The sequence below is a fragment of the Pristis pectinata genome, chromosome 1 (genome assembly GCF_009764475.1).
Source record: "Pristis pectinata isolate sPriPec2 chromosome 1, sPriPec2.1.pri, whole genome shotgun sequence".
Classification (NCBI taxonomy): Eukaryota; Metazoa; Chordata; class Chondrichthyes; order Rhinopristiformes; family Pristidae; genus Pristis; species Pristis pectinata.
This window is the reverse complement of record NC_067405.1, coordinates 64,157,061-64,184,255: the sequence shown is the minus strand read 5'-3', so window position 1 is coordinate 64,184,255 and position 27,195 is coordinate 64,157,061. Positions and strand designations below refer to the sequence as shown.

General features: G+C 40.1%; 1 protein-coding gene across 3 annotated transcripts in view; it reads left to right on the top strand.

The window, feature by feature from the left end:
• The window catches only part of vps8 (VPS8 subunit of CORVET complex), a 458,303-nt gene that overhangs the window by 370,147 nt on the left and 60,961 nt on the right, over window positions 1-27,195 (top strand). For all 3 annotated transcript variants that reach the window (XM_052016763.1, XM_052016780.1, XM_052016773.1), the window contains one exon: window positions 7,066-7,119. In XM_052016763.1, the coding sequence (XP_051872723.1) occupies window positions 7,066-7,119 (54 nt within the window). The remainder of the gene's footprint in view (window positions 1-7,065; window positions 7,120-27,195) is intronic.

The window sequence follows — 27,195 nt, the reverse complement described above, 5'->3', positions numbered from 1 at the left end:
CCCACCAGATCCTCTCCTCTGTCTGGTTCCATCTGCCCCTTCACCCCTCCTCTAATGGTTCCCATTATCACCTTCCTTGTCAGATTCCAGTGCTGGTAGCCTTGTGCCCCTTTTTATCACTCTTCAGCCTCTGTCTTCACCTTTACTTTCCCCTCCCCCCACCTAGCTCCATCAACCCTTTCTTTCTTTTTTCTTTGTCTGCTTCCACCTATCATCCATCTGCAGTCCTTTGTTTCTCTAGAGCAGAGGAGATTCCCCTCTCAATATTTACCTCTCAACCAATATCAGGAAAATATATTATCTGATCATTATCTCACTCGCTATTTGTGGGAGATTACTTTTTGTATATTTGCTTCCAATTTCCTACAGTAAAACAGTGCTTATACTTTGAAATGATTAAGTGATTTTAAGTGCTTTGAATATTCTGGGGTTACATTATGTGCTGCATAAATATATTTTTGATCATCATCTGAAGTAGAAGGGAGGCACAAGGGACCGCCGGGACAACAAACAATTTGCTGGAGGAGCTCAGCGGGTCAAGGAGCATCTGTAGGGGGAAAGGAACTGTCGACATTTTGGAGACACAAGAGATTCTGCAGATGCTGGAATCTGGAGCAACACACACAAAATGCTGGAGGAACTCAGCAGGTCAGGCAGCATCTGTGGAGGGAAACAAACAGTCGACGTTTCGGGTCGAGACCTTTCATCGGGACTGAGTGGAGAGGGAAGATAGTCAGCATAAAGAGGAGAGTGGAAGGGGTGAAACAGGGGCCAGCAATTGATTGATGGAATAAAGAGGGGTGAATGATGACAGACAGACGGACCCAGGTGGGAGAGGGGGAGAGCTGGAGTTAGGAAACAGAGGCCTGGAATATCGATGAAAAACACGATAATGCTGGAGGAACTCAGCAGGCCAGGCAGCATCCATGGAGAAAAGCTGGCTGTCAACATTTCGGGTCGGGACCCTTCTTCAGGACTGAAGATAGAAAAAGGAGAAGCCCAATATATCTCCTCTACTGTGTCAGAAAATGGATCTGCATCTTGAATGCTTAGCTTCTCATTGGGGCATTGAGTTCTGATTAACTTAATAAATTTCAAGTTTAGCCTAATAACACTGTCCCAACATGCTGTGTAAGATGATGAAAGTTCTCCAAGATACTGCAGCAGAATTAAATAAATGAAAAGATTGCCACCGTTTGACATAGGCCATCAGGAGGCTAAACTCGTGTTTTTTGTTACATAAAAAGTTAATCAGTTTTCAATTTATCAAAAGGATTGATTTTGCAATTTCAATCCACAGCCAATATTTTTCACAATAGCTTCCCATTCATTTGTTGGTACTTTCTCGCATATTTTCAAATGCTTAGACTGTTCCTTATACAGTCATTTAAAACTGAGGTACGTAGAAATATCTTCTTTCAGAGGGTGGTGAATCTCTGGAATTCTCTGCCCCAGCGGATGATAGAAGCTGGATCATTAGATGTTTTTAAAGTGGAAGTGGATAAATATTTGATAGATCCAGGAATAAAAGGATATGGAGAACTGGCACAGAAGAGGAGTTGAGGCCAGTATAGATCAGCCATGATCATATTAAATGGTGGGGCAGAACATGGCCTGATGGCCTACTCATGCTCCTATTTTCTTGTGTTCCCTTTTAAACAAGGCAGAATTTGTCGCATTAGCCCTTCCATTTTCTAAAAGCTCTTTCAACCACAAATCCTCTGATGCCTTTGTCACCAGTTCACCAGAGAGATTTTTCTTCCAATTACTTTCTCAATATCTTTCATAATTTGAAAATGTCCTCTATCTTTTCCCTTCACCTTCTGTCTTCCAGGAAAAAAAGCACAATTTTTGTCTTTTTTTTCCATAATTTTAACCTATTAATTCTGCTGAAATTGTACTGAATTAATGCTTTACTTTTTCAATAATTACATCTTTTCTATAACATGATATCAAAACTAAGAGATGTTCTAAATCATGGTCTAAGAAATGCCATGCACAAAATCAACACACTTCATTCCTTCTCTATTCAAAGACTCCATTGCCATTGGCACCCTATCTATCACTTAATTGGCCTTTTAGCAATCTCTGCAATCCCTTTCATTTTGATCTAGTGGTTTATTTGAAATTCATCCAAAACCAATCGGGTTGTGTCTTTAACGGGTTTTCTGGTTTGCATATTCTTGTCTTCATGCAGCTGACAAAGGGGAGTTGGAAAATTTGTCAGTGGTTTGTCGAAATAACGTTTTATCTTTTGAGGAATTCAGCCTTGGTTGCATGAAGGGAGAATACAAATTAAAGATCTGTATTTCAACAGGGCAATTACAAATCTTTTAAAAGACATTTTAAGAAGGACAAATAAGCGATAGAATTTTTGGATTATTTGATTGTATTTATTTAGATAAAATATTTTTATGTCTTTACTGAAATTTCAGCTTTCTGCTTCCTCTTTTGAAATATTACTGCTATGATTGTTGTAGCATGTTGGAATGCCAACAATGGTGTGGCAAGTATGTGTTGAATTTATATTCCATATTGCCAAATGTTTAACCACGTGTTTGTCCACAAAAAAAGTTTTCTTCCAGCAGTTTTTCCCAGGGTGACCGAATCTAACCCCTAAATCTCATGTGAAGGATTTGATGTCATCTATTTATATCCCTTGGGCACCTGTGTATATCAGTGGGATAAGGGCAACTCAAGCATACTTCGCTTCTGGCAAAGGTGTTTTTTCTGTTGGTTGACATGATAACAACTTGTCACCGTTGTTTTATTAAAGTCAAAGGCCAAGGGTCAATAGAATTCATCAACTTGGAAGTGTTTTTTATTGCTTACTTAAACTGATGATAGCTTCATGCTTGTCCTTGTTATCATTTTTAGCTCCTCCAGGCAAGAATTGAGTCGCAATGAATTAGGCAAATGCTTTGCATCTTCATGACATCTGAAAACAGTCATTTTAATTTAAAATATATTGTTTTTTTTTCCTTCTAAATGTTTTAATAATGCATTCTTTTTCTCTGATACTTTGTTTTATTTCCTTGGAATCATTGCCAATTAAAGAATAGAAAAGTTTTGACATGTAATGCATAGTATATCAGAATCCAGCACTCCCTTGGAGGGTTCAGGTAAGCAAGCTGGATCATGGATAATAAATATGGAGAGTTGTCTCAATATTCTGTATGGCCTCACTGTTAGTGAGGACAGAGGCAGGATGGATTAGGTGCAGATTTTAACTCCAGTATTCAACAAGATGTAATCCAAAATTCAGAAGCACAGCCCCCCTAGAGCACCACTCAACTGTTTCCCAAAGTGACAACTATTGTGACCACTTGATGCCAAAGCTACCAACTTCATACAGAATTGGACAGGCTTGTGCTGTGTTCTTGTACCCATCCTAACCAGGTTTGAGACTGCATAAAGTTCATTTCACGTACAAGCTTTAAAGTTGACAGTCATGAATGAAATCTGGGATGAATTCAAATAAATATCTGAGCTGAAAGTACAAACTTTTTAAATTAGTATTTTTTAAATATTTATGATCTCTCAGTAAAGCTCCAAGTATTACTTTTCAGGGGTAAACTTTGTCAATTTCATGGCTAGATGGACTTCCCCTAAACTGCCTCAAAGAATATGGCCCAGATTTTACCATAAATGTGACTATGGGTCAACCAGCACTCACCATGAGTAAATTGGATTTGCACATCTCATTACAGAAATCAGTAAGCTGTTCCTGGAGCTCCAGTATATTTGTACCGTCCTGGGAAACGGGGCAATAGGTGGGTAGCTGTTAAACTTGAGTGTCACAACGAAGATTAACTGATGCAAACAATTCAGAGATTTTAAGCTTGTTGTTCTTATGATAGCATCACAGAGTCCACAGCATGGAAACAAGCCCTCAGGCCCACCAAGTCTATGTTGACCAACAAGTACCCCTTAACACTAATCCCACTTTATTCTCCTCTCAATCTCGTCAACTTTCACTATGTTCTACCATTCACCAACACATCAGGAGCAATTTACAGTGGCCAATGAACCTACTAACCTCAATGTTCTTGGAGGAAACCCCGTGATTACAGGGAGAACATTCAAACTCCATACAGGTAGCAACCGGAGGTCAGGATTAAATCCTGGTTGCTGGAGCTGTGAGACAGCAGCTTTACAGGTTATGCCAGTGTGACACCACATTTGCCTAGAGTCTGTAACTTCTATGATTTCCTGGAGACAGTGGAAAAATTCACGATTCAAAATAAATCCATACTTGTCAAATTATAAACAAAGAAGTGCTCAGTGAGTACATGTCCTGGTTAGTGTACGATGAGGAAGATCTATGGAGGTGGTGCAATGGTGAAGTTAATTATTGTGCACCATGACCCTGGGCAGAAGGGAAGTTAGCCCCTTATTGATTTCTATTCCCTTTTGTTTGAGAATGTACTTGGCTGTAGTTGGATCAGGATAGGGGCATGTTTAACGATTAGAGTTTCAGATCTGCTGGATTTGCCGATCTGTGGGCTGTTGAGGGAATGAGGCAAAGTATCAATCATCACGGAAGCAGGACATTCAGCCCTGCAGCTTTATACTTGTATTTATGCTCCAAGTTGATATTTACCCCAAGCCTCTTTTTACGCCAACTCCCTCTTCTCTGCCAGTTCCCCATAGCTCTCAATTCTTTCAATATGTATCTATCTCCTGTTTAAATGCCTCTAGCCTCCACAAATGCAAATAAAAATCAAAGAAATTACAAATGCTGGAGTTCTGAAATGAAAACAGAAAATGCTGGAAAAACACAGCAGATCAGACAGCATAGAATCGTACAGCATGGAAACAGGCTATTTGGCCCAACCCATCCATGACGACCAGTGGGTACCCTTCTGTGTTAATCCCATTGCCCAGCATTTGGTTCATTGCCCTCTATGCCCAAGCGATTCAAGTGCCCATCTAGTACACAGGTCATCACATCACGGAAACCAGCCTCCCCATCATGGACTCTGTCTATACTTCCTGCTGCCTCAGTGAAGCAGCCAGCATAATCAAAGACCCCACCCACTTTGGACATTCTCTCTTTTCCCCTCTCCAATCGGGCAGAAGATACAAAAGCCTGAAAGCACGTATCACCAGGCTCAAGGACATTTTATATCCCGCTGTTATAAGATTATTGAACGGTTCCCTCGTGTGATAAAATGGACTCTTGACCTCAATCTACCTCATTAGGACTCTGCACCTTATTGTCTACCTGCACTGCACTTTCGCTGTAGCTGTAACACTTTATTCTGCATTCTGTTATTGTTTTACCTTGTAGTACCTCAATGCACTGTGTAATGAATTGATCTGTACGAACGGTATGCAAGACAAGCTTTTGCCCTTCATTTTGGGGTCTTTCCTTTTTATCATCCCATGATTCAATTTTAACTTAATGGCTTTTTTATTGAATGGTTACAGCATAAAAAGAGGCCAATTGGTCCACCTATTCTGTGCTGGCTTCTGGTGGAGCAATCGTGCCATTCCTGATCTCCTGCCTTTCTGCATGGCCCTGCAAATTATTTTCCTTCAAGTGCATTCTAACTATTTTCTCAACTTCTAAAGAAACTTCTAAAACTTAAGAGCTGAGAAACCAAAAAAGTATGAACCATAGTTTTTGCATAATAAAAAACTGCTTTTCATTTGTTAATACACCAGAATATTGACATTGGGATCTAAACAGCAACTTGATTTAATGTAGAAATTTATTGGTAATGGGTTTATTATTGTTAGACATACCAAGGTACGGTGAAAATCTTTGTTTTGCATGCCATCCATACAGATCATTTCACAACATAAGTATATCAAGATAGTAAAAGGGAAAAGCAATAACAGAATGTAGAATATAATATTACAGTTACAGAGAAACTGTAGTGCAGGTAGACAATAAGGTGTGAGGGCCATGACGAGGTAAATTGTGAGGTCAAGTGTTCATCTTTTTCTTACAAGAGGTCCATTCAATAATCTTATTACAGTAGGATAGAAGCAGTCCTTGAGCCTGATGGTGCATGTTTCCAAGCCTTTTTATCATCTGCCTGATAAAAGAGGAACGAAGAGAGAATGTCTGGGGTGGGAAGGGTCTTGACTCTGTTGGCTGCTTTTCCAAGGCAGTGGAGTATAGACAGAATCCTTAACTGGAATATGGCTCCTGATCAATTCCCAATATACATAACCTTTTGGAAACAGATAGTTATCTCGGACTAACCATTTTACTGTTCAAGAAAGATATTAAGTTGGTAATGTTATCAGGAAGCGAAAGGCAGTGCCGGTGGATATGTCTCTTCTGCTCTCAATAGTGCTTTGCATTGAACCATGCCCTCTGGAAAAATGGCTTAACAACAATAATGGCTTCTTACAGATAGAACCCATAATTAATTAGCACATGACTTGTTTTCTCCTACTTTATGCAACCCAAGATATGCAAATTATCTCCAAGTAGTCTGGATTTATTCTTATTGCTATGGTGATCTATTCACTGTTGTGAGGTCTTTTACTGTGTTCCATGGTATAACCCAACTTCGTCAATTCTTTGAAGACTTTTCCATCAGACATGATGGAACTCATTTAGTCCAGAACTTTTGAAATCACTTGATTTTTTTCTTATGTATCATTACCATGTCCAGCTCCTAGATCGAGGTTTCATTGTTATAGCCCTTGGACTACATGTTAACACGGCCAAATGCTGATTTGCCAGGTGAGCTGCTGATTGTAAGCAGCAGTGCATTTACATGCATATAAGTCTGCTGATACCGAATGTAAAAGAATGTTTAGCTCTGCAACAAAATCTATAATTTATGCAATATCTTTAATGTAACAAAATATCCTCTGCGTAGGCCTGAAGCTCAAAATACAGAGCATTTGATTTTATATTCACATGCAGGTTTTTGATTTTAAGATGCTGAAAAGCATCTGTGTCATCATTGTTGCACAAAACCCATGCTGGTGTCAAGCTTAGAATACTGAGTGGAAAAAGTGTAAGAATCGCTCTCCCCTTCATCCCTCTGAAAGTGTCAATATTCTGACTCTGATTCCATTTCCTGTTTTTTCCCCTAGATTAAAGTAATGTCAGCCTATTACTCAGCCAACAAGGATTCTGACAACAGAAAGGTAAGCCATTTACTTGCTCACTTAACTGCTTGTCTTTTCTTTTAAATAAAGTGTTTTGAAGATGTATCAATCTTTATAGTTAATCATCAAAAGAGTAGCAATTACTAAGGAATAAAAGTGACAGCCATTGAGTTACTGCCATCCATGCATCTGATTACCTAGTCTTTATTAATAAGTTGATATATTTGGCCATTTAGAATCAGTTTATATTTCTGGGTAAGAAAATGTAAGCTCCAAGAAATGATAGAGTGATTAAATCTACATTGGAATATGAATCTCAATGATTCCTGCTGAAAATTTCATTTGAAAGGCAGACATTCTGCATTGTATATTCACTGTCATCACAATGGAGCACATTCAGAGGATGTAAATGTGAGTTTCCTCATGGGTACATCTTAAATGGTGCCTGGAGCCTTAAATCACATGGAGAAAACTTATAATTCGATATGTTCATGGAAAGATGTTTGCAGATAGCACAAAACTGGTGATGGTGTGGATAACAAGGAAGGTTGTCTAAGGCTATAGCAGGATATAGATCAGGTGGAAAGTTGGGTAAAGCATTGGCAAATAGATTTTAATCCCAACAAGTGTGAAGAGATGCATTTTGGGAAGTTTAAGTAGGGGGTAGGATAAATACAGGAAATGATAGGGCGATAACGAATATTGATGAACAGAGGAATCTCGGGGTTCATGTCCATGGTTCCCTGAAAGTGGCAACACAGGTAGATAGGGTTGAAGAAGAAGGAAAATGGCATGCTTGCCTTACAAGGTCAGGACATAGAATATAAAAGTTAGGAGATTATGTTGCAACTTCACAAAACAGTAGTTAGACTGTACTTACAGTATTGTGTGCAGTTCTGGTCACCACATTATAGTTTCGCTGGAGAGGGTGCAGAGGAAATTCACCGGGATGTTCCCTGGATTAGAGTACTTTAGTTAAGGTGAGAGGTTGGATGGGCTGGGCTTGTTTTCCTTGAAGTGAAGGAGACTGAGGGGTGATCTGATAGAAATATATTAAATTAAGCATACATAGGGTAGGTAGTCATAATCTTTTTCCCATGGGAGGGGTATCAAAAACAAGAGGGTATGGGTTAATGTGAGAGGATTTGAGAGGAAAGTTTGTTACACAGAGAATTGATATCTGGAATGCACTGCCAGATGAGGTGGTGGAATCAGATACAAACATTATGTTTAAGAGACATTTAGACAGGCAAGGCATATGAGGATACAGACCTAAGGTGGGCAAACAGGGCTAATGTAGATGGGTATTAAGGTTGGCATGGATGTGGTGAGGTGAAGGGCCCATTTCTGTGTGTTATAGAAATGTAAATATGTCTTTCATTTCTTAGAGTTCTGACAAAAAAAATTAAGCAGTCATTTAATATGAACTGGCTTCTACATCCTCGTGGATGCTTACCTATCAGCATGGAACTCGTAGGAAAGGCCACAGTTCCCAAGCTTTTCTGTTGTACTTTCTAGTCATTCTTTGGTCGCAGTGATCTCAATGCGCTCAATCATTAGACTCTTCATGAAATCCATTACTGGGGCATGAACCTGCAGCAATTCCCTAACATCGGTCAGAAATCTGCTTGCTGAGGCTGCATCAATTTAATTTCAGCAGAGGGAAATAACTGTAGGAAGAGGTCTTTTTTAATTAATTGTGTTTAGTTTTATGTTTTCAATTATTTAAATTGTTTAAATGATTTTAGTTTTTAATTATTTTAGTAATATTTTACATGTCTTAATTGTTTAATTGATGGTTTTTGACAAGTATGACTGCCTGCTAAGGCAGGGGTGTGACTAAGCTGATTTTCGAAGGCCATCTTCAGCCATGTCAAGGATAGTACCTGTTTGCCAACCCACTATGTGATTGAGTAATGACACACAACTTTGTTGCAATGTAGGGCCTCAACAACTAAGATTAAGACAGCATCAAATAGGAAGCGGACTATCATGGATCCATAGTAACCTGTCAAGAAGTTGCCAACATTTCTGGTTCATTTTGTTTTATAACAGACTCAAATCCAGCGTAAAAAAACAACTTTATAATGGGGTCTCGGTACTACGGTATATTAATGATTCTGGAAATTTTGGGGTTACCTCTCCTAATTTTATTTTAGTCATGAAGTGATTTTCTCTGTTTCTGGGTCATGAGATTGATATTACAAAAGGAACATATTGTTAGTTTAATGATTATGTAGCAGCTGAAGCAGGCCATCCTGATCTAATAAAGAGGAAACATATGCCTGGAGTCGAAAGAGGTAGGGGAGGTCCTAAATGAATACTTAGCTTCAGTATTCACCAGAGAGAGAGACCTTGATGTTTGTGAGGATGGCGTATGACAGACTGATGTGCTAGGACATGTCGATGTGAGGAAAGAGGATGTGCTAGAACTATTGAAAAACATTAGGATAGATAAGTCACCGGGGCTGGACAGGATATATCCAAGGTTATTATGGGAAGCTAGGGAAGAGATTGCTGCGCCTTTGGCGATGACCTTTGCGTCCTCACTCGCCACAGGAGTAGTGCCGGATGATTGGAGGGTGGCAAACGTTGTTCCTTTGTTTAAGAAAGGAAGTAGGGATAACCCTGGGTATTATAGACCACTGAGTCTTACTCCAGTGGTGGGCAAATTACTGGAGAAGATTCTTAGAGACAGGACTTACGAGGATTTAGAGAAGCATAGGCTGATTAGGCACAGTCAGCATGGTTTTGTGAGGGGCAGGTTGTGCCTCATGAGCCTGATTGAATTCGTTGAGGATGTGACAAAGCACATTGATGAAGGTAGAGCAGTGGATGTGATGTACATGGATTTTAGTTTGATAAGGTTCCTCATGGAAGGCTTACTCAGAATGTCAGGAGGCATGGGATCCAGGGAAACTTGGCTGTGTGGATTCAGAATTGGCTCGCCCATAGAAGATAGAGGGTGGTGGTAGATGGAGCGTATTCTGCCTGGAGGTCGGTGACCAGTGGTGTTCTGCAGGGCTCTGTTCTGGGACTCCTGCTCTTTGAGATTTTTATAAATGCCTTGGATAAAGATGTGGAGGGGTGGGTTAGTAAGTTCGCTGATGATACAAAGGTCATTGGTGTTGTGGATAGTGTAGGTTGCTGTAGATTACAAGAGGATATTGATAGAATGCAGAGCTGGGCTGAGAAGTGGCAGATGGAGTTCAAACTGGATAAATGTGAAGTGATACACTTTGGGAGATCGAATTTGAAGGCAAAACACAAGGTTAATGGCAGGACTCTTAGCAGTGTGGAGGAACAGAAGGATCTTGGGGTCCACATCCTTAGATCCCTCAAGGTTGCCACGCAGGTCGATAGGGTTGTTAAGAAGTCGTATGGAGTGTTGGCCTTCATTAGTCAGGGTATTGAATTCAAGAGCCGTGAAGTGATGTTGCAGCTATGTGGAACTCTGGTTAGACCACACTTGGAGTATTGTGTTCAGTTTTGGTTGCCTCATTATAGAAAGGATGTGGAAGCTTTAGAGAGGGTGCAGTGGAGATTTACCAGGATGTTGCCAGGATTGGAGAACATGTCTTATGAGGATAGGTTGAGTGAGCTAGGGCTTTCCTCTTTGGAGAGAAGGAGGATGAGAGGTGACTTGATAGAGATGTACAAGATGATAAGAGGCATAGATCGAGTGGACGGTCAGAGACTTTTTCCCAGGGCGACAATGGCGAACACGGGGACATAATTTTAAGGTGATTGGAAGAAGGTATAAGGGGGATGTCAGGGTAAGTTTTTTTACACAGAGAGTGGTGGATGTGTGGAATGCACTGCCTGCAGAGGTTGTGGGGGCAGATACATTAGGGACATTTAAGAGACTCTTAGATAGCCACATGAATGATAGAGAAATGGGGGGCTATGTGGGAGGATTTTCTGTGTGATTTCCTGTTTTGGGATGGGGTTCTGTGCATTTGGGGGGGACATAGTGTCTATATGAATGGGAAAGGGGCTTCTCCATAATAGTATTTTTAATGTAATCTGGGGATTGTGGAATTTCTGTGAAATTGGCAATCTGTGGAGCTTTCCAAGAAATCAGGCGAAGATGTGGTAAGGGTTCCCCCAAGATCAGGATGGGAGTGGAAATGTCAAGAGTCTCATAGGTGTTGGGGCAACACTTCTGCAGTTTCTGGTCCATGATATTCCGTGCTGTGCCACCATCCTCCACCCCTCCATCTCCACTGTCACCCCACCTCTGACCTGGGATCTACAGCTGAGCGTCCACTGTGTGAGACCGCTCCAGTCTTTCAAACTTATATCACACTGCAATGCAAATGCCATTTAAGTTAGCCCTTGCTTTCTTTCAATTGAATCCTGACCCATGTCTTTATTTCACTGTTCTTCACATTACAGCAATCAGTTAGGAGGCAGGATCATCATTTTACAGATTTTAACACCCTGCTTAACTTTGGGAGATGGGTAGGCAGATTTCAGGTTTGATCTTTATGACATAATATTACTCATATTTCCAAACCTCACCAGCCTATAATAAAGTCTGTTTTTGAAGAAAACAGTGTCGGCAGGATGGTTAACTCCTTTTATGTGGCATTGTAATAGTAGATTTCTTGAAGGACAGGCAATATTACATTGAATGATTTTTTTCCTATCATTGACTTCTGTTAAATTTGACTCCCTGATAATGTTCATGGAACAGTACAGCACAGGAACAGACCCTTTGGCCCACATTGTTTGTGCCGACCACGATGCCGTGATCTTCCAAAAAAAAATGAAGTGAATTTACTAGAATGTAATTTTGGAATTTCTGTAGTTTCAATTTGATGCTGCAGCAAGCCAAGTGGGTGTTTGTTGCCTTGGTCAGTAGCTTAGTCTGATTCAATCAATGGCAGATGGTGTTCAGTGCACACAAATGTCAAATCATGAAGTAAGAAAGAAGGACCTAAAAGGAGGAAAGTGATCTGTGGCTTTGTATGGAGGGATTATTGAAATTCTTGCTTTATTATTTTCAGACAACAAGAAAGCAATTAAAATATTGATATGTATTGACAAGTACATCAATGAAATGTTGTAGCTCCAGTTAAGTTCCAACCATATTTATGTACTAATCGTATATTTTTAATTTATAATTAATTCTGAATAAATTGATTCTTCTTCTTGATCTGTCCTTTTAGTAAGGTTACATTGACAATGAAATTTGAGAACTGTAATGTGATAGCTGGGGCATTTATGTGTAGTATCTTTTGAGAGATTGTACATTTTGAGTATCAGGGCTGCTGATTTATAGTGATTATGTTGCAATGCCGTTTATTAATTATTGTGGAACTGTTCCTGATATTTCTACACTGGATTTCTATAATGTAATTGCTGTAATTACATTATGGATATAGTAGATACAGAATTCTAATTACCATTAAATATTAGTTCAACCCAGTGGTTAATTTTATCTTCTCCCATTTTTAATCTGTGGGCTGCAGAGATGATTGACGAAAACAATTTCTAGGCTGTAGGTTGATCAAAGGAAGCAGGTGGGGATTCGGCAAAGGAAAGAGGAACCTATGTGCGTTGGTACTGTTCAAGGTGTGATCCTGAGAAAGGGGCTGATAGCTGAGAGAGCATTAGGGAGAGTAAACTGCTGAGTGAACGTAGAAAGAGGAAAAAAAATCCACTTGCATTTGCAAAGCTCCCTTCTCAACCAGTGAAGTACTTTAAATATTGCCAATACTGCAAAGGAAGAAACATTTCAGCATTGTGGACACAGCATGATCCCACAAGCATCTACATGATAATGACCAGATTATCTGTTGTTACTGAAAAATAAATATTGGTCAGGATATCGTGGGTAGCCACTACACCTTCCTTTGGGTAAATCCTCGGACTTATGCCTTCCTGAAAAAGGCCCCAACAGGGATGTGAGAATGTTAGGATGATTTAATTGATTGGGAAGGCTGGAAAGTAGTCTGGTTGATGTGGGCGAATAATATCAAGATGCATCAAGAAGATGAACATCACGGAGAAGAGGGGTCTTGTATAGGCAGTTTTTTGGGTGACAGAGGGTTGAAATGTCCAGAGAGGTTAGTGAATGCAGCATTGTTAAGGATTAAGATAAAATGGTATGCCTGATTAAAGGCATGGTGATTACAGTGTCCTCAGATGTGAGTTGACAGTGATTTTAAAAAAAAGTTGCCTGTGTCAACGTGAAGCATGCTGAGAACAGCAAGAGGCAACAAAAGTGCACAGGGAGATGGAGAATAGCTTGGTATCTGAAGCAAAATGATTTGATTTTACAAGGAAAGTATGACAGGGTGAAAATGGTTATAGAATATGGAGTGTCTGGCCATAAATTAGATCATGGTAGATGTAGAAGAGTGAAACAGCAACGAGAGATATCTTCAAAGGTTTGTCCAGAACTATTGTTTTAAATGAATACTTTTTAAATGTTTTGAAAATATTTCCATTGACCAACAGACATTTGGAGGAGAACCTGCAGGAGAAGGACTGTTCTTTCTTTCTTGCACTTGTGGATCCAACTTGTCACTTTCCATTGGATTCCATAGATTTTTACTTTTCCGATGAATCTATCAAGTGAGACCAAAAAGCTGGCCAAAATTTCAATAACACTTCTCTCATTGAGCCTCTTTGCTCATCAGAAATAACATTTTTGTTACACTCAACCTTCCCCTTCACAGATCTATGTCTCTGTAAGTTTTTCCAGTTTTTGCCCACCATCTGTGTTAGGCTCACTGCAGAGTGAAGGGTTTATTCTTTCTTTTTGAACAAAGAAGTCCAAGCATAGGTGAGATTTTTTTCCCTGTCACACCATTTTTGCCAGGAGCAGTCATCGCAAAATTTCCTGCCTTCAGGCTGTGCTTTTCTAACCTAATTTTATTGAAGTTGTACAATTTTAAAATATGCTTCCTCAATCAGGAGCTGAAAATAGATCCTCTAAAATACATGCGAGTTGCTTAAGGTATTAAGTGAAATAGAATTGAGCACATTTCAACCCTTGGAGCATTGTATGTTCAGACATCGAGCCATTGCATATTTTCATTGCATAATGTTTATCCTGTGAGGCATAATGTTGATACAAGGGTACTATTTTCATGTTGAATAAGTGACTATGCTGCACATATTGACATTTATCTTGTCTGTATTATTTTAATAACTCCAGTAAGATCTCCGTTGAGCCACATTCTGCAATATAAACATCCCTAGCTTCTACAGCATTTCATAATAAAACTAGTATTTACTCTTCAGCTGTCAGTTTGGTAACTCTTCCATTGCCTGTATGACTGTTTTGTAATGTTGTGGCCAGAATTGTCTGCTTTACAAGGGCGGAGTTGGATCAATGTTTTGTGCTTCGTGGGAGTGGGTACTGTTCACCTGATTATACTGCTTCCTCATCTTGAGTTGACATATTCAGTGAACAGTTGATCATTATCCCCAATTAGTTTATGGCATATACGGACCCCTGTCAGGAGTTCATTATTGCTCATTACTAATTTGTCTTCTTGATGAATCATTGCGCCATGATCTGACTCAACCTTAAATCCCAGCTTTAGTCGAATAATTTTATATTCTAATTTATCAGTCAAACTCTGATATCTTGCTTTAGTTTGCCTTGACATTGCAGTTACCTTGACATTGATAAATGATGTAGTAGCATAAAAGTGTGTATATCAATTGTGGATATTTTTTCAAGAGGGATATCCACTAGGCCTGTTTTTGTTTCCACCACAATCAACTATTTGGAGAACTGCATACAAGTAGCTAAGTTCAGCCTTAAGGCCTGTACTGAGCATTGACTACATGTGCAAATTCCTCCGGATAGCTATGCCCTTCCTCTCCACTGATAACCTTGAAATCCAGCTATTTGAGGTAGCACAGCAGCTCTGGGTCATTTTATGACTGTACCAGTGAACTGTGTAGAATTACCGCACAGATTGAGTTGCTGAATGAGTTTTCTATCAACACAGAAGGTCCGAAGCAATTGCCAGATATCTCTGATCCTCTTTCACCCTTCTATGGAATTTGAGCCATATTACCACTTAACTTCAGGGTTCTGTTGTCACGTCATTGTGCACAAATGTAATTCTTCTGTCACTTGCATAGCTAAAGCGTCACAAACAATGCAGTCTTCTCAGCTAAAACTCACTGAGACTGTTTCAATAACTGCAGCCCTACATCATTTTAATCTGGGGAACCTCTTATCTCTGAAGTCAATAGTTTAAAAAAAACACATCTATCACAGGTAGAAGGTAAGCTTAACTATAGTAAACCTCATTATCAACAATGATCACTTACAGAATGAAAGTGCTTGACAGAGGCAGAAACTTGTTGATAAATATTGCTGTAGAGGTAGGTGAGATCTCATGCTTATCTCAGATTTTCTTATGGCATAGAAGGAGGCCTCTTTGTTCATCAAGTCTATGCTGGCTCTCTGTGCATTCCTATCAGCCTAATTTCCCCACTTATTCCCCTATGACTTACCTTTTTCCTGTACCCATCACCTCTGCCCGAATTCTTCTGTAACCCAGGTACACCAGAGGATGTCTATAGTAATAAAGAAAATGTGAAATCTGTCAACTCCAGCCAATCTTCATGAAAATGGGATTATAGATTTAATTCTCACAATGCTTTGAATATTTCAAATTAAAATTATTGCTCTTATATGCAGCCTCAAGAAAAACTGAGAATAAATCGTCTTACTTGCTTGCCATATATGTAATTTATAATGAGAAGTGTATATCATCTTTAAGGAGAAGTGCTTCATTAGTAAAGAGCTGATGCATCACTTATTGAAAAGTGTATTATGCAGTGGAAAAGCAGCTATGTTTAGATGTTGGCATGATGACTTGATAGGATGCAAAATTATGATTTATAAATTCATTTTTATCTTGGCAGGCTGCTATTAGTGAGGTGCCACAAAGATCGTTACTGGAGCCTCAGCTTTTTACAAAATATTTATTAATGACCAATAAAAAGACAGTTTTGATGTATCCTAAGTTTGCTGACAATACAAAGTTAGGTGGCAAAATGAGCTCTGAGGAGAATTCAAAGAGTCTTAAAATGTTTACAGACATTAGTTGAGTGAGCAAACCGTGAAGGATAAAGTATAATGCAGGATAATATGGTTACTTTAGGCAGAAGTACAATGGCATGGATCTCTCAGTGCATTGTAAAAGATATGCTTGCTTGTTTTTGCCTGGTGCTCCATTTTGGGTATGTGCCCACATTTGAACACTTACAGCTATTTTACGTTATCTTTTACGTGATGTGTGAGGTGAAAAGCTTGGTATCCAGGAACAGGAGACAAAGACAATGGTGATGAGGTATCTGAATTCAAGGATCAGCCTAGGTCTTTGACAAGGTCCTGCATGATAGGCTAGTCTGGAAAGTTAGATCACATGGGATCCAGAGTGAGCTAGACAATTGGATACAAATTTGGCTTTGTGGAAGGAGACAGAGGGTGTTAGTGGAGGGTTGTTACTCAGATTGGAGACCTGTGACCAGTGGTGTGCCATAGGGATTGGTGATGGGTCCATTGTTATTCATCTGTATTAACGACTTGGATGACAATATTGTTAACACAGTTATTAAGTTTGCAGATGACACCGAAATGGAGGTGTAGCGGACAGTGAAGAAGATGATCTAAGATTACAACAGGATCCAAATGGACTGGGAAAGTGGGCCAAGGAATGGCAGATGGAATTTAACTTGGACAAGTGTGAGGTGTTGAATTTTGGTAAGTTAAACCAGGGCAGGATTTACACTGTAAATGATAGGGCCCTGGAGGGTGTTGTAGAACAGAGAGACCTATGGGTACAGGCGAATAGTTCCTTGAAAGTGGCAACACAGGTAGACAGGGTGGTGGTGAAGGCATTTGGCACGCCTGCCTTCAACATTCAGAGCATTGAGTACAGGAGTTGCGACATCATGTTGCAACTGTACAGGTTGTTGGTGAGACCACACTTGGGAGTATTGCATGTAATTCTCGTCACCAGCTAGAGAAAGGATGTCATTAAGCTGGAAAGTGTGCAGGATAGATTGACAAATGTTACTGGGACTGAAGGGGTTGAGTTATAAGGAAAGGCTGGATAGACTGGGACTTTATTCCCTGGAGCATAGGAGGCTGAGGGGTGACCTTAAAATCATGAGGGGCACAGGTAAGATGAATAGTTAGACTTCCCAGAGCAGGGCAGTCAAAAACTAGAGAGTATAGGTTTAAGGTGAGAGGGGAAAGATTTCAAAGGGACCTGAGGGGAAACTTTTTCCACACAGAGGGTGGTGCTTACATGGAATGAACTGCCAGAGGAAGCTGCAGAGGCAGGTACAATTACAACATTTAAAAGACATTTCGACAGGTACGTGGATAGGGAAGATTTAGGGGGATATGGGCCAAACACAGGCAAATGGGATTAGCTCAGATAGACATCTTGGTCAGCATGGACAAATTGGGTCATAGGGCCTATTTCCATGCTGTTTAATTCTATGACTCTCTGACTTTTTGTGAGTAATGCACAGAGGTATGCTTGTGCATGGAAAGTAAATGTGCACGTACCACAAGCATTGTCCAGAGAGCTGGAGTACATGAGCAAGGAAACCTTGCTACAATTGTGCATGGCTTGTTGAGACCTTAGCTGGCAAGTGTGCAGAGCTGGTAACTAAGGATGGATGTACATGGAGGAGTCATACAGAATGGAAACAGGCCTTTCTGCCCACCATGTCCATGCCAACCATCATGCACACATTTACATTAATTCCATTTTGTTCTCCCCTCATCCCCATCAGCTTCCTGCAGATTTTACTCTCTCACCAACACACTAGGGGCAACGTACAGTAGCCAGTTAACCTCCTGACCTGCACGTCTTTGGAATGTGGGAGGAAACAAGGATTCCACCACAGTCACAGGCAGAATATGAAAACTCCACACACAGCACTTACAGGGTCAGGATCAAACCAGGCTCACAGGAGCTGTGAGGGAGCAGCACCACCAACTGTGCCACTGTGCCATCCCACACACCTTGAAGGCCAAACAAGATAGGTTCATCCAATTAGTTCCTGGAATGAGGGCATTGTCCTATCAGAGGGGATTATGTAGCGTGGGCCTACAGTCACTGATGTTTGTAAGATTGGTACGTTATATCAATGAAGCACAAAATGACTTGAGAGTGAGTGACAGGTTGAGTGTCCGGAACAAGGAAGCATCATCGCACATTAATTGGTTGGACGTTCAAACTTAAGATGAGAAATTTGTTCACTCAGAAGGTCATGAATTTTTGGAATTATCTACCCGCGAGAGCTCAGTCTACGAATGTATTTTTATATATTTTTCAATTATCTGATCCATACACCTTATTTTTAGTACAGTTTAGATTCTGTACTTATGGTAATGGTGCTAAATGCACTCTATGGTCACACATGGACATTCCATAAAGCAAAATGAGTTGCAAGAAGTAACTAATCCATGTTAGCTAGGCCTCGAACAGTGCCACAGAGTTCAAGTGTGGTTACGGGAACATTGCTTGGAGCAAGCACAATCCTGCCCAATACTGAGAAACCCACAAAAGGTCAAACTGTCAAACTTTCCTTCCCTTTGCAACCATATTGAGCCAGATCAAGAGTTACAAGAAATTTTAAAATTGAAAAGAAAATTAAACTTAAATAGTTTAACTGCTAGAAATTAAAAATATTTTAAAAAAAGAAAAATAAACAAACTACTCACTTGTACTTGTCTTTTCACCAAGGTCAGTGAGCCCAGTCAAATAAATGAGGCTACAACATATACACCAACTGTCCTTAGCATAAAGCAGAGAGACCATATGTGAAGTACATCTGCTCCCTCAGCTCAGCATGTCTGCGTTCCACCACTAGAGTCCAGCAGTGGAGAGAGATCTGCTCTGACCACTGGCCTATCTCTGAACTCTGCATAGCGGTGCACAGGCACCGAAGTCAGAGACCAAGTGACCCACAAGGAGAATGTCTGCATTGAAAAAATAAAAACAAATTACAACCAACTTAGAACTATTTGATTTTACTGATTAATTTTGGGAGAGTACAAATCACAGATTTCAATGCTATTAACAGCACATTTCCTCTCAGCATTATAGCCTGTTAGAATTAACTTCCATTAAACCTTTCAGTGATTTACAGTGAAAAATTTGAATTGAAATTAAATAAAACGGAAGTTTAAGATCAGTTCTTTTTGTAAAAATATCATTTTTGTTCATTAAAGTATATCAAGAAAGGAAATTGCAAGGATAATGTCTGGTTAAGAGGTTCATTTACATTAACCTCCCCTGCTTATATCCCAAAGGGAATTTTTATTGCTATATGCAAGTTTAATTGATGTTAAGAGCTGTTAAAACTTTACGTCTTTAAAGATGTTAAATTTTCCTATGAAGTACAATTTGACTCCAGATTTACACTGCCATTTTAGTGTGAATGCAAACAGTTTGGCTTTCCCTGAAATTAAATGCTCCATAAGTAGTATGGGTTTTGTCTAGATTCACTTCAGTGCAGGAAATGCATTTATGCAGTGTCTCTCATCACTTTGGAATGGAGTCTAAACCCAGTGATGTGTCAGATACCAAGTGATCAGGGCTTATTTTTAAAATAAAACAAAGTTCAGCAAATATTGGTTTAAATGCTTGCAGTGCAAAACATTCTTCTTGTTTTCTAAACATATCAGTTTTTAATTAATCAGACAGATGCTCAATTTACTCCTAGTAAGTTTATTACAGAGCTAGACAGTGGAAATATATTCTCCTTGGGGTATGCATAAACTGCACCTACCTGTTTCAGACCAAAATATGTGCATAAGTGTGTATTACGAAATACCAGTTATGACTGCAGACCTATCAGAGATATGACAAGTAAAGACTGGAAGCTAGCTAATTGTCCTTGTTCCTGATGCACCAAATTACTCAGGATACATTTCAAAGCCATGAAGATCAGAGTGAAATTTTAACTCTTCTCTCTCATGAAGGACACTTTTATCGCAGTAATTCTGACTCAGATTAAAACTGTTGCTCCAGAGAAGAATGAAGTTAGTGGCTGGGCAACAGACTGTTTGGTAGGGACCAGAGAAATTGGCCTTAGATCTTTCCAATGTTTAGTTGGAGGAACTTTTAGCAGAGTTGTTGGCATAGACCCAGTGCCTGCAATGAACGCTCCCAGTCACTTCACACTTGTAACAATTTCATTTTTTTGCAACATGGAAGGATTCTTTGGTCCATCATGTCTTTCAGAATCAGAATCAGGTTTATTATCCTGACACGTGTCATGAAATTCGTTGTTTTGCGACAGCAGTACAGTGCAAGACATAAAAATAACTATAAATTGTAAAACAAAATAGTGCAAAAGAGGAATAATAAGGTAGTGTTCATGGGTTCATGGACCGTTCAGAATCTAATGGCGGAGGGGAAGAAGTTATTCCTAAAAAGTTGAGTGTGGGTCTTCAGGCTCCTGTACCTCCTCCCCGATAGTAGTAATGAGAAGAGGGCATCTCCCGGACGGTGAGGGTCCTTAATGATGGATGCCGCCGCCTTGAAGCACCACCTCTTGATGGTCGGGAGGGTTGTACCCCTGATGGTCCTCAGATCATTCCCATCACTACCATTCCCTCATTTATTTCCTTGTAACCTATTCTCCCTCACATGTCAATCAATTGTCCAATGATTCTCCTACCGCCTACCTGCCATAAGAGCAATTTACAGAAGCCTGTTAACTTTCTGGTACATTTTTGGAATATGGTGCAAAACCAGAGCACCTGGAGGAAAAACACTCAGTCACAGAGAGAATGTACGAATTTTGCACAAACATTGCCAGAGGTCAGGATCGAACTTGGGTCGGACACTCAGAGCTGTGTGGCAGCAACACTAAATACTGCACTGCTGTGCTGTCCTGAATCAGAGTGTGAAGGGAGTTTATCCTCCCACAGCAAGGTCTTAGCACAAAGCCTCAGAAACTGTGCTGGAGAAGCCCAGCCCCCAAAACACCCTGGGAGTTTGGACAAAGATCGAGAGCCATCTCCGCCAACTGTCGAAACAGTCACCATTTCTGAACAATTTGGAATATTTTAGAACTATAAAAAATGTGAAAAAGGTTTAAAACATTAGTTTTTCAAAATGTACAGACAGAACTCCTTTAATAAAAAAAACAGATACTTAAAACTAGGAACTTAGTTTCTCAGTATCTATTTTCTCTGCAGCCCTAAAGTCCCCATCGAGATCAGTGGGCTTGGATATTCAGTGCCTAAAATAAAACAGAAAATGCTGGAAATATTCAGCAAGTTGTGCTGCATGTGTGGGAAGAGAAATAGAGTTAACATTTCAGGTCAGAACAGGGAAGGAGACAAAAGAAGCTCATTAAGCCGCAGGAGGGTGAAGGACGGGGAAGTCACTTACAGGGGAAAACCAGAATGACTATGGGGATAAGCTGTAAACAAGGTGATCTGATCAATGAGTGAATGGGAGCAGTTGAAGAGTGAGAACACGAACAAAAGAATGTAGGAGATGTGAAATGCCGTACAGGAAGACGTGCCCGGCAGGTCAGGTTGAACACGTCCTCCACTCCCAGAGAAAAAAACAAAAAAATGGGAAAATAATACAAACAAGCTGTGCCAATATCACAGATGGATGACTGATACAGATAGAAATCAAGTTAGCTGATGTAGAATTGAATACTGAGTCCGGAAGGCTGCAATGTTCCCAGACAGAAGAAAGCATGCTAAGATAAAATAAGACAAGATATCTTTATTAGTTACACGTACATCGAAACACACAGAGAAATGCATCTTTTGCGTGGAGTATTCTGGGGACAGCCCACAAGTGTCGCCACGCTTCCGGCGCCAACATAGCATGCCCATAACTTCCTAACCTGTACATTTTTGGAATGTGGGAGGAAACTGGGGCACCCGGAGGGAACCCACGCAGACACGGGGAGAACGTACAAACTCCTTACAGCAGACGGAATTGAACCCAGGTCGCTAGCGCTGTAATAGCATTACGCTAACTGCTACACTACCGTGCCTGCCCCCTCAAGCTTGAACTGGGCCTCATTGTAACTGTACAGGAGGCCACAGACCGATAGATCAGAGTGAGCCTGGGATAGAGAATTAAAGTGCCAGGCAACAGGAACCTCAGGGTCAGTCCTGCAGACTAAGCACAGGTGCTCCACAAAGTGATAACCCAATCTGCATTTGGTTTCTCCAAAGTAGTGGACACTACATGGTGAACACCGAATTCAGTACACTAGATTGGAAAAAGTGCAAGTTAATCGCTGCTTCACCTGGAAAAACCGTTAGGGTCCTGGATGGTGGGAAGGGAAGAGGTGAAAGGACACATGTTGCATCATCTGCAGTTGCAAGGGAAAGTGCCAGAAGAAAAGGGGTGGTACATGGGATTGGACAAATTAACCAGTGAGTCACATAGGAAATTCTCCTTTGCATTGGACTTAATATTGAATTGTATAACTTCAGGTAATTTGGTTAATGCCTGTAAATGGCTCATCTTGTGTGTTTTTTTTCCCCTCCGGCAGTGGAGGACAGGCACAGCCTGACCTGCAGGGTACATCTTCCTGTTCTGCATTTCACAACTCCTAGATTCTTTTGTCGAGCTTGTTCTGTCTATTTTCTCACTCTAACCGCTCCTATTCACTCATTGACCAGATAATTTTGTTTACAGCTTATCCCCATGGTTATCCCGGTTTTAGCCTATCAAGACATCCCATCTTCCCTGCACATTAACTAGCTTCTTTTGTAATCCCCACCCCACTTCCCCACACCACCACCCACACCAAGATGCTTCTTCTCCTTTTCCCTTTCCTAGCCTCTTTTTTTCTACCTTTTCCCCATACCTTTGACCCATCCCCCGGTGGATCTGCTATCCCCTCCTCCCCTGCACCTGCCTATCTCTATCTTACCTGCATCTACCTATCACCGCCTTGTTCCCAGCCCGCCTCCCCTCTTTTGTCCACCTATCACTGCTCTGCTTTTCTATTGAGCTTCCCTTTTTCCTATCTTCAGTCCTGAAGAAGGGTCCTGACCCGAAACGTTGACTGCCTGCTTTTCTCCGCAGATTCTGCCTGGCCTGCTGAGTTCCTCCAGCATCGTCGTGTTTTTCATCTAGATTCCAGCATCTGCAGTCCTCTGTTGCTCTAAGCTTCTTTTGTCTCCTTCCCAGTTCTGACAAACGGTCTTTGACCTGAGCATTAACTCTTTATCTCTTCCCATAGATACAACCTGAACTGCTGAGTATTTCTAGCATTTTCTGTTTTTATTTTGAATTTCCTGCATCTGTAGTGTTTTAGTTTTTACTTAGTGCTTGGTCTAACCAAGCACAGGATCTGAAAACTAATTTTCCATCATAAACCTTGCAGAATCTCAGCAAGGTTGACCTCCACCACTGAACGTTATGGACAGAATAGAACTCCCCACATTTATATGCAAAATCTGGATCAATGTTTCTAAGTATTTCTGCAATCTGTGGTTTTGTGTAATAGCTCTTAGGGACACATTGTAATCTTGGAATTGGTTCCAAGACAAAAACTGATGCAAATTTCCTTCATATTCTGTCCATTTAGTATCACTTATATTTATCAGTTTAAATTATTTAGAAAAGGAATGTTATCAGTGACCAATTTCATGAAATTTTAATCTCTGAATGCAGAATGCATTATCTCTGTTTCCTTTAAAAAGTATATCTCTTTTTAAAAGAAGTAATGAACCATTGTATGCAGTCATGCATTTTCACGTGTCCATATTTTAGTAGTTAGTAGAGTTATTAACCAAATGAAAAAAAAACAAATGGACAAAAAGTGTTTAGAAACACAATTTCTGTTGCTTAAGAAATGTCAAGGAATATTATCTATTTTGTGGTGATTGTTACAGCAGTGGAGAGCTCAGTCTGGAAGCATTTTGCCTGCAGCTAATGTATTATATTCATTAAGCTATAGAAGTGCATCTATATCTATACAGCACGGGTATAGGCCTCAATGCATTTGATTCAATTTGAAATGATTTTTTTTCACACAAATATAAGGCAAATTGGGCAACTTAAGTATGATTAACAAGATGAAATAAAATGATGAACACATTTCAGCATGTGGTATTTTCTCTAGTAAGGCTTGTTTGAGGATGAGAAAAATATTTGTGCATGTAGATGAAGCAGAAGTCATCAGTTGTTGTTTGCTGCACTGTTTGCTTGCAGAAATAGCTGAAGAGCACACATTTATTTATTGTCCAACTTGGTCTCCTAGGACTTCCCATCCAAAGATTTTTTTGGTGCCATCTCCAGCTGTACGAGTAAATGTATGTGAATTTGCAAGCATTGAACAGTCTCTTAAACAGTAAATGGAATGAATGGCAATTTGTCTGTTGTACATGATGTTAATCAAAGAAAATTTGTTGATTCAAGCACTAGGAGAATCCCCTGCTCCAAGTGATGTTGACGGATTTTTCACATCCACCCCAGCCCCCAGAGCAACAAACATTGATAGGATTTAATTTCTAATACTGAGGCAGCACCCTAATATTGCACTCATGTTTCAGCAAACATTACATGTTTAAGTTCTGAACAGGAATTGAACCTGTCCCTTTTTTTAATTAAAGGCCATAGATAGTACTACCAACTAAGTAGAACTGATACTTGACAGTAAATTTAACAATACAGGCCATAAAGGGAGCAATGTACTGAGAAAGTAGCTTGGGACCACTCTACATTTTGGTCAAGAAATCGTAGTGTAATTAGAAGCAGGCTATCCGATTATTTTGGAGTGTGCCATTAAGATCGTGGTACTGTTGCTGTGAACTTCAATAACTACCAAACCTTTGTTGAACATTTTCTGAAATGCATTGCAGAGTGCTAAAAGTAGTGCTAAGAGGGGACTTGTGTTACTTAATGTGTGACTCTGGAGTAATGTGAAATGACCAAGAAATGTTCACTGCCATGTTGCTCTATTTTAGAACTATGTCTTCAATCAAATCTCTAATTTTTGAAGGAAAACTGAAATTCTTCTGTAAGTCTTTGTCTTGGAAGCAATTCCAAGATTACAATCTAGTCTAGGTGTAGTGTCCCTGAGGGCTTTTGCACAAAACTGCAGATTGCAGAAATACTTATAAACACTGATCCAGATTTTGCACATAAATGCGGGTGGTTCTGAACTATTCATAATGTTCAGTGGTAGAGTTAAATGGTGCTGAGATTCTCCAAGGTTTATAATAGGAAATTAGTTTTCAGATCCTGTGCTAGGTTAGACCAGTAGTAAGTAAGAATCAAAACACTACAGATGCTGTAAATCTAAAATAAAAGCAGAAAATCCTGGAAATACAGAGCAGCTCAGGCCATACCTGTGGGAAGAGAAACAACATTCAGGTCAAAGACCCTTTGTCAGAACTGGGAAAGAGACATAAGAAGCTTGTTAAGCTGGGGAAGATGGGATGTCCCTGATAGGGTAAAACCAGGATGACCATGGGAATAAGCTGTATAAAAGGTTACTCCTGATGTAAACATATTCCTGTGAGGAACAAAGGCAAGAATGGCAAGGATAGCCACAGGTGAGGTCCCACTGGAGAATAGCCAATGTTTTTCCGCTGTTTAAGAAGGGCAATAGAGACAAACCAGGAAATTATCGTCTGGTGAGCCTTACGTCAGTGGTAGGGAAATTATTGGAGAAGATTCTTAGGCATAGGATATACTTGCATCTGGAAAAGCATGGACTCATTACGGATAGTCAGCATAGCTTTCTGTAGGGAAGGTCAAGTCTTACAAACTTGATTAAGTTTTTTGAGGAGCTTACAAAAATAATTGATGAGGGTAGGGTAATAGATGTTGTATACACGGACTTTAGTAAAGCTTTTGATATGGTCTTTCATGGTAGGCTGGTCCAGAAGATTAAGGCACATGGGAACCATGGGGCTTGGTAGATTGGATTCAAAACTGGCTTGGCCATCAGAAGACAAAGGGTGTTTTCTAACTGAAGGCCTGTGACCAGTGGTGTTCCACCAGGATCAGTGCTGGACCTCTATTGTTTATGATGTATATAAATGATTTGGATGAAAACGCAGGTGTGCTGATAAGTATGTTTGCAGATGGCACAAAAATTGCTAGAGCTGTGGATAGTGAGGAAGTTGGTCAAAGGACTCAGCAGGATATAGATCAATTGAAAATATGGGCAAAGAACATGCAGATGGAGTTTAATCCAGATAGGTGTAAGGTGTTGCACTTTGGGAGGTAAAATGTAAGAGGAAAGTGTACAGTGAGTGACATGGCCTTTAGGAGCATTGATGTACAGAGGGATCTTGGTGTGCAAATTCATTGCTCCCTGAAAGTGGCAATGCAAGTACAGTGGTAAAGAAGGCATATGGCGTATTTGCCTCAAGTCACGTTGCAGCTGAATAAAACTTCGGTTAAGCCACAGTTGAAGTATTATGTCCAGTTCTGGTCGCTGCATTACAGGAAGGATGTATGGGCTTTGGAGACGGTGCAGAAGAGGTTCACCAGGATGTTGCCTGGATTAGAGAGTATTAGCTATTAGGAGAAGTTGGAGAAACTTGAATTGTTCTCTGTAGAGTGTCAGAGGATGAGGAACAACCTGATAGAACTATTTAAATTATGACAGGCATAGATCGGGGTGATAGTCAGACTCTTTTTCCCAGGGTGGAAATGTCAAATATTAGAGGGCATAGTTTTAAGGTGAGAAGGGGAAATTTTAAAGGAGATTTATAAGGCAAGCGTTATTTTAACCCAGAAGTAGTAGGTGCCTATAATGTGTTGCCGGGGAGGTGGTAGAAGCAGATACAACAGCAATGTTTAAGAGGCATTTAGACAGATACATGAACAGGCAGGAAATGGAGGGATACAGACTATGTGCAGGCAGGTGGGAGTAGTTTCGATTGGCATCATCTTCATAGTGCTGAGATTTTTGCTGTGCTATACTATTCTGTTTTGCGAGCTACATGCAGAGTTCGCCCAAGAGAGATTTCCTACTTTGCACTTCACCATTTGTACTACATATAAAATTCAGAAGATATTATGTTAGAAAGTCATAGCTTGAGAGTGTTTTCAAGGTTGTAACTTAATTTTGAGAGTCAGGTGGAAGTTGTCAACTAGTTGA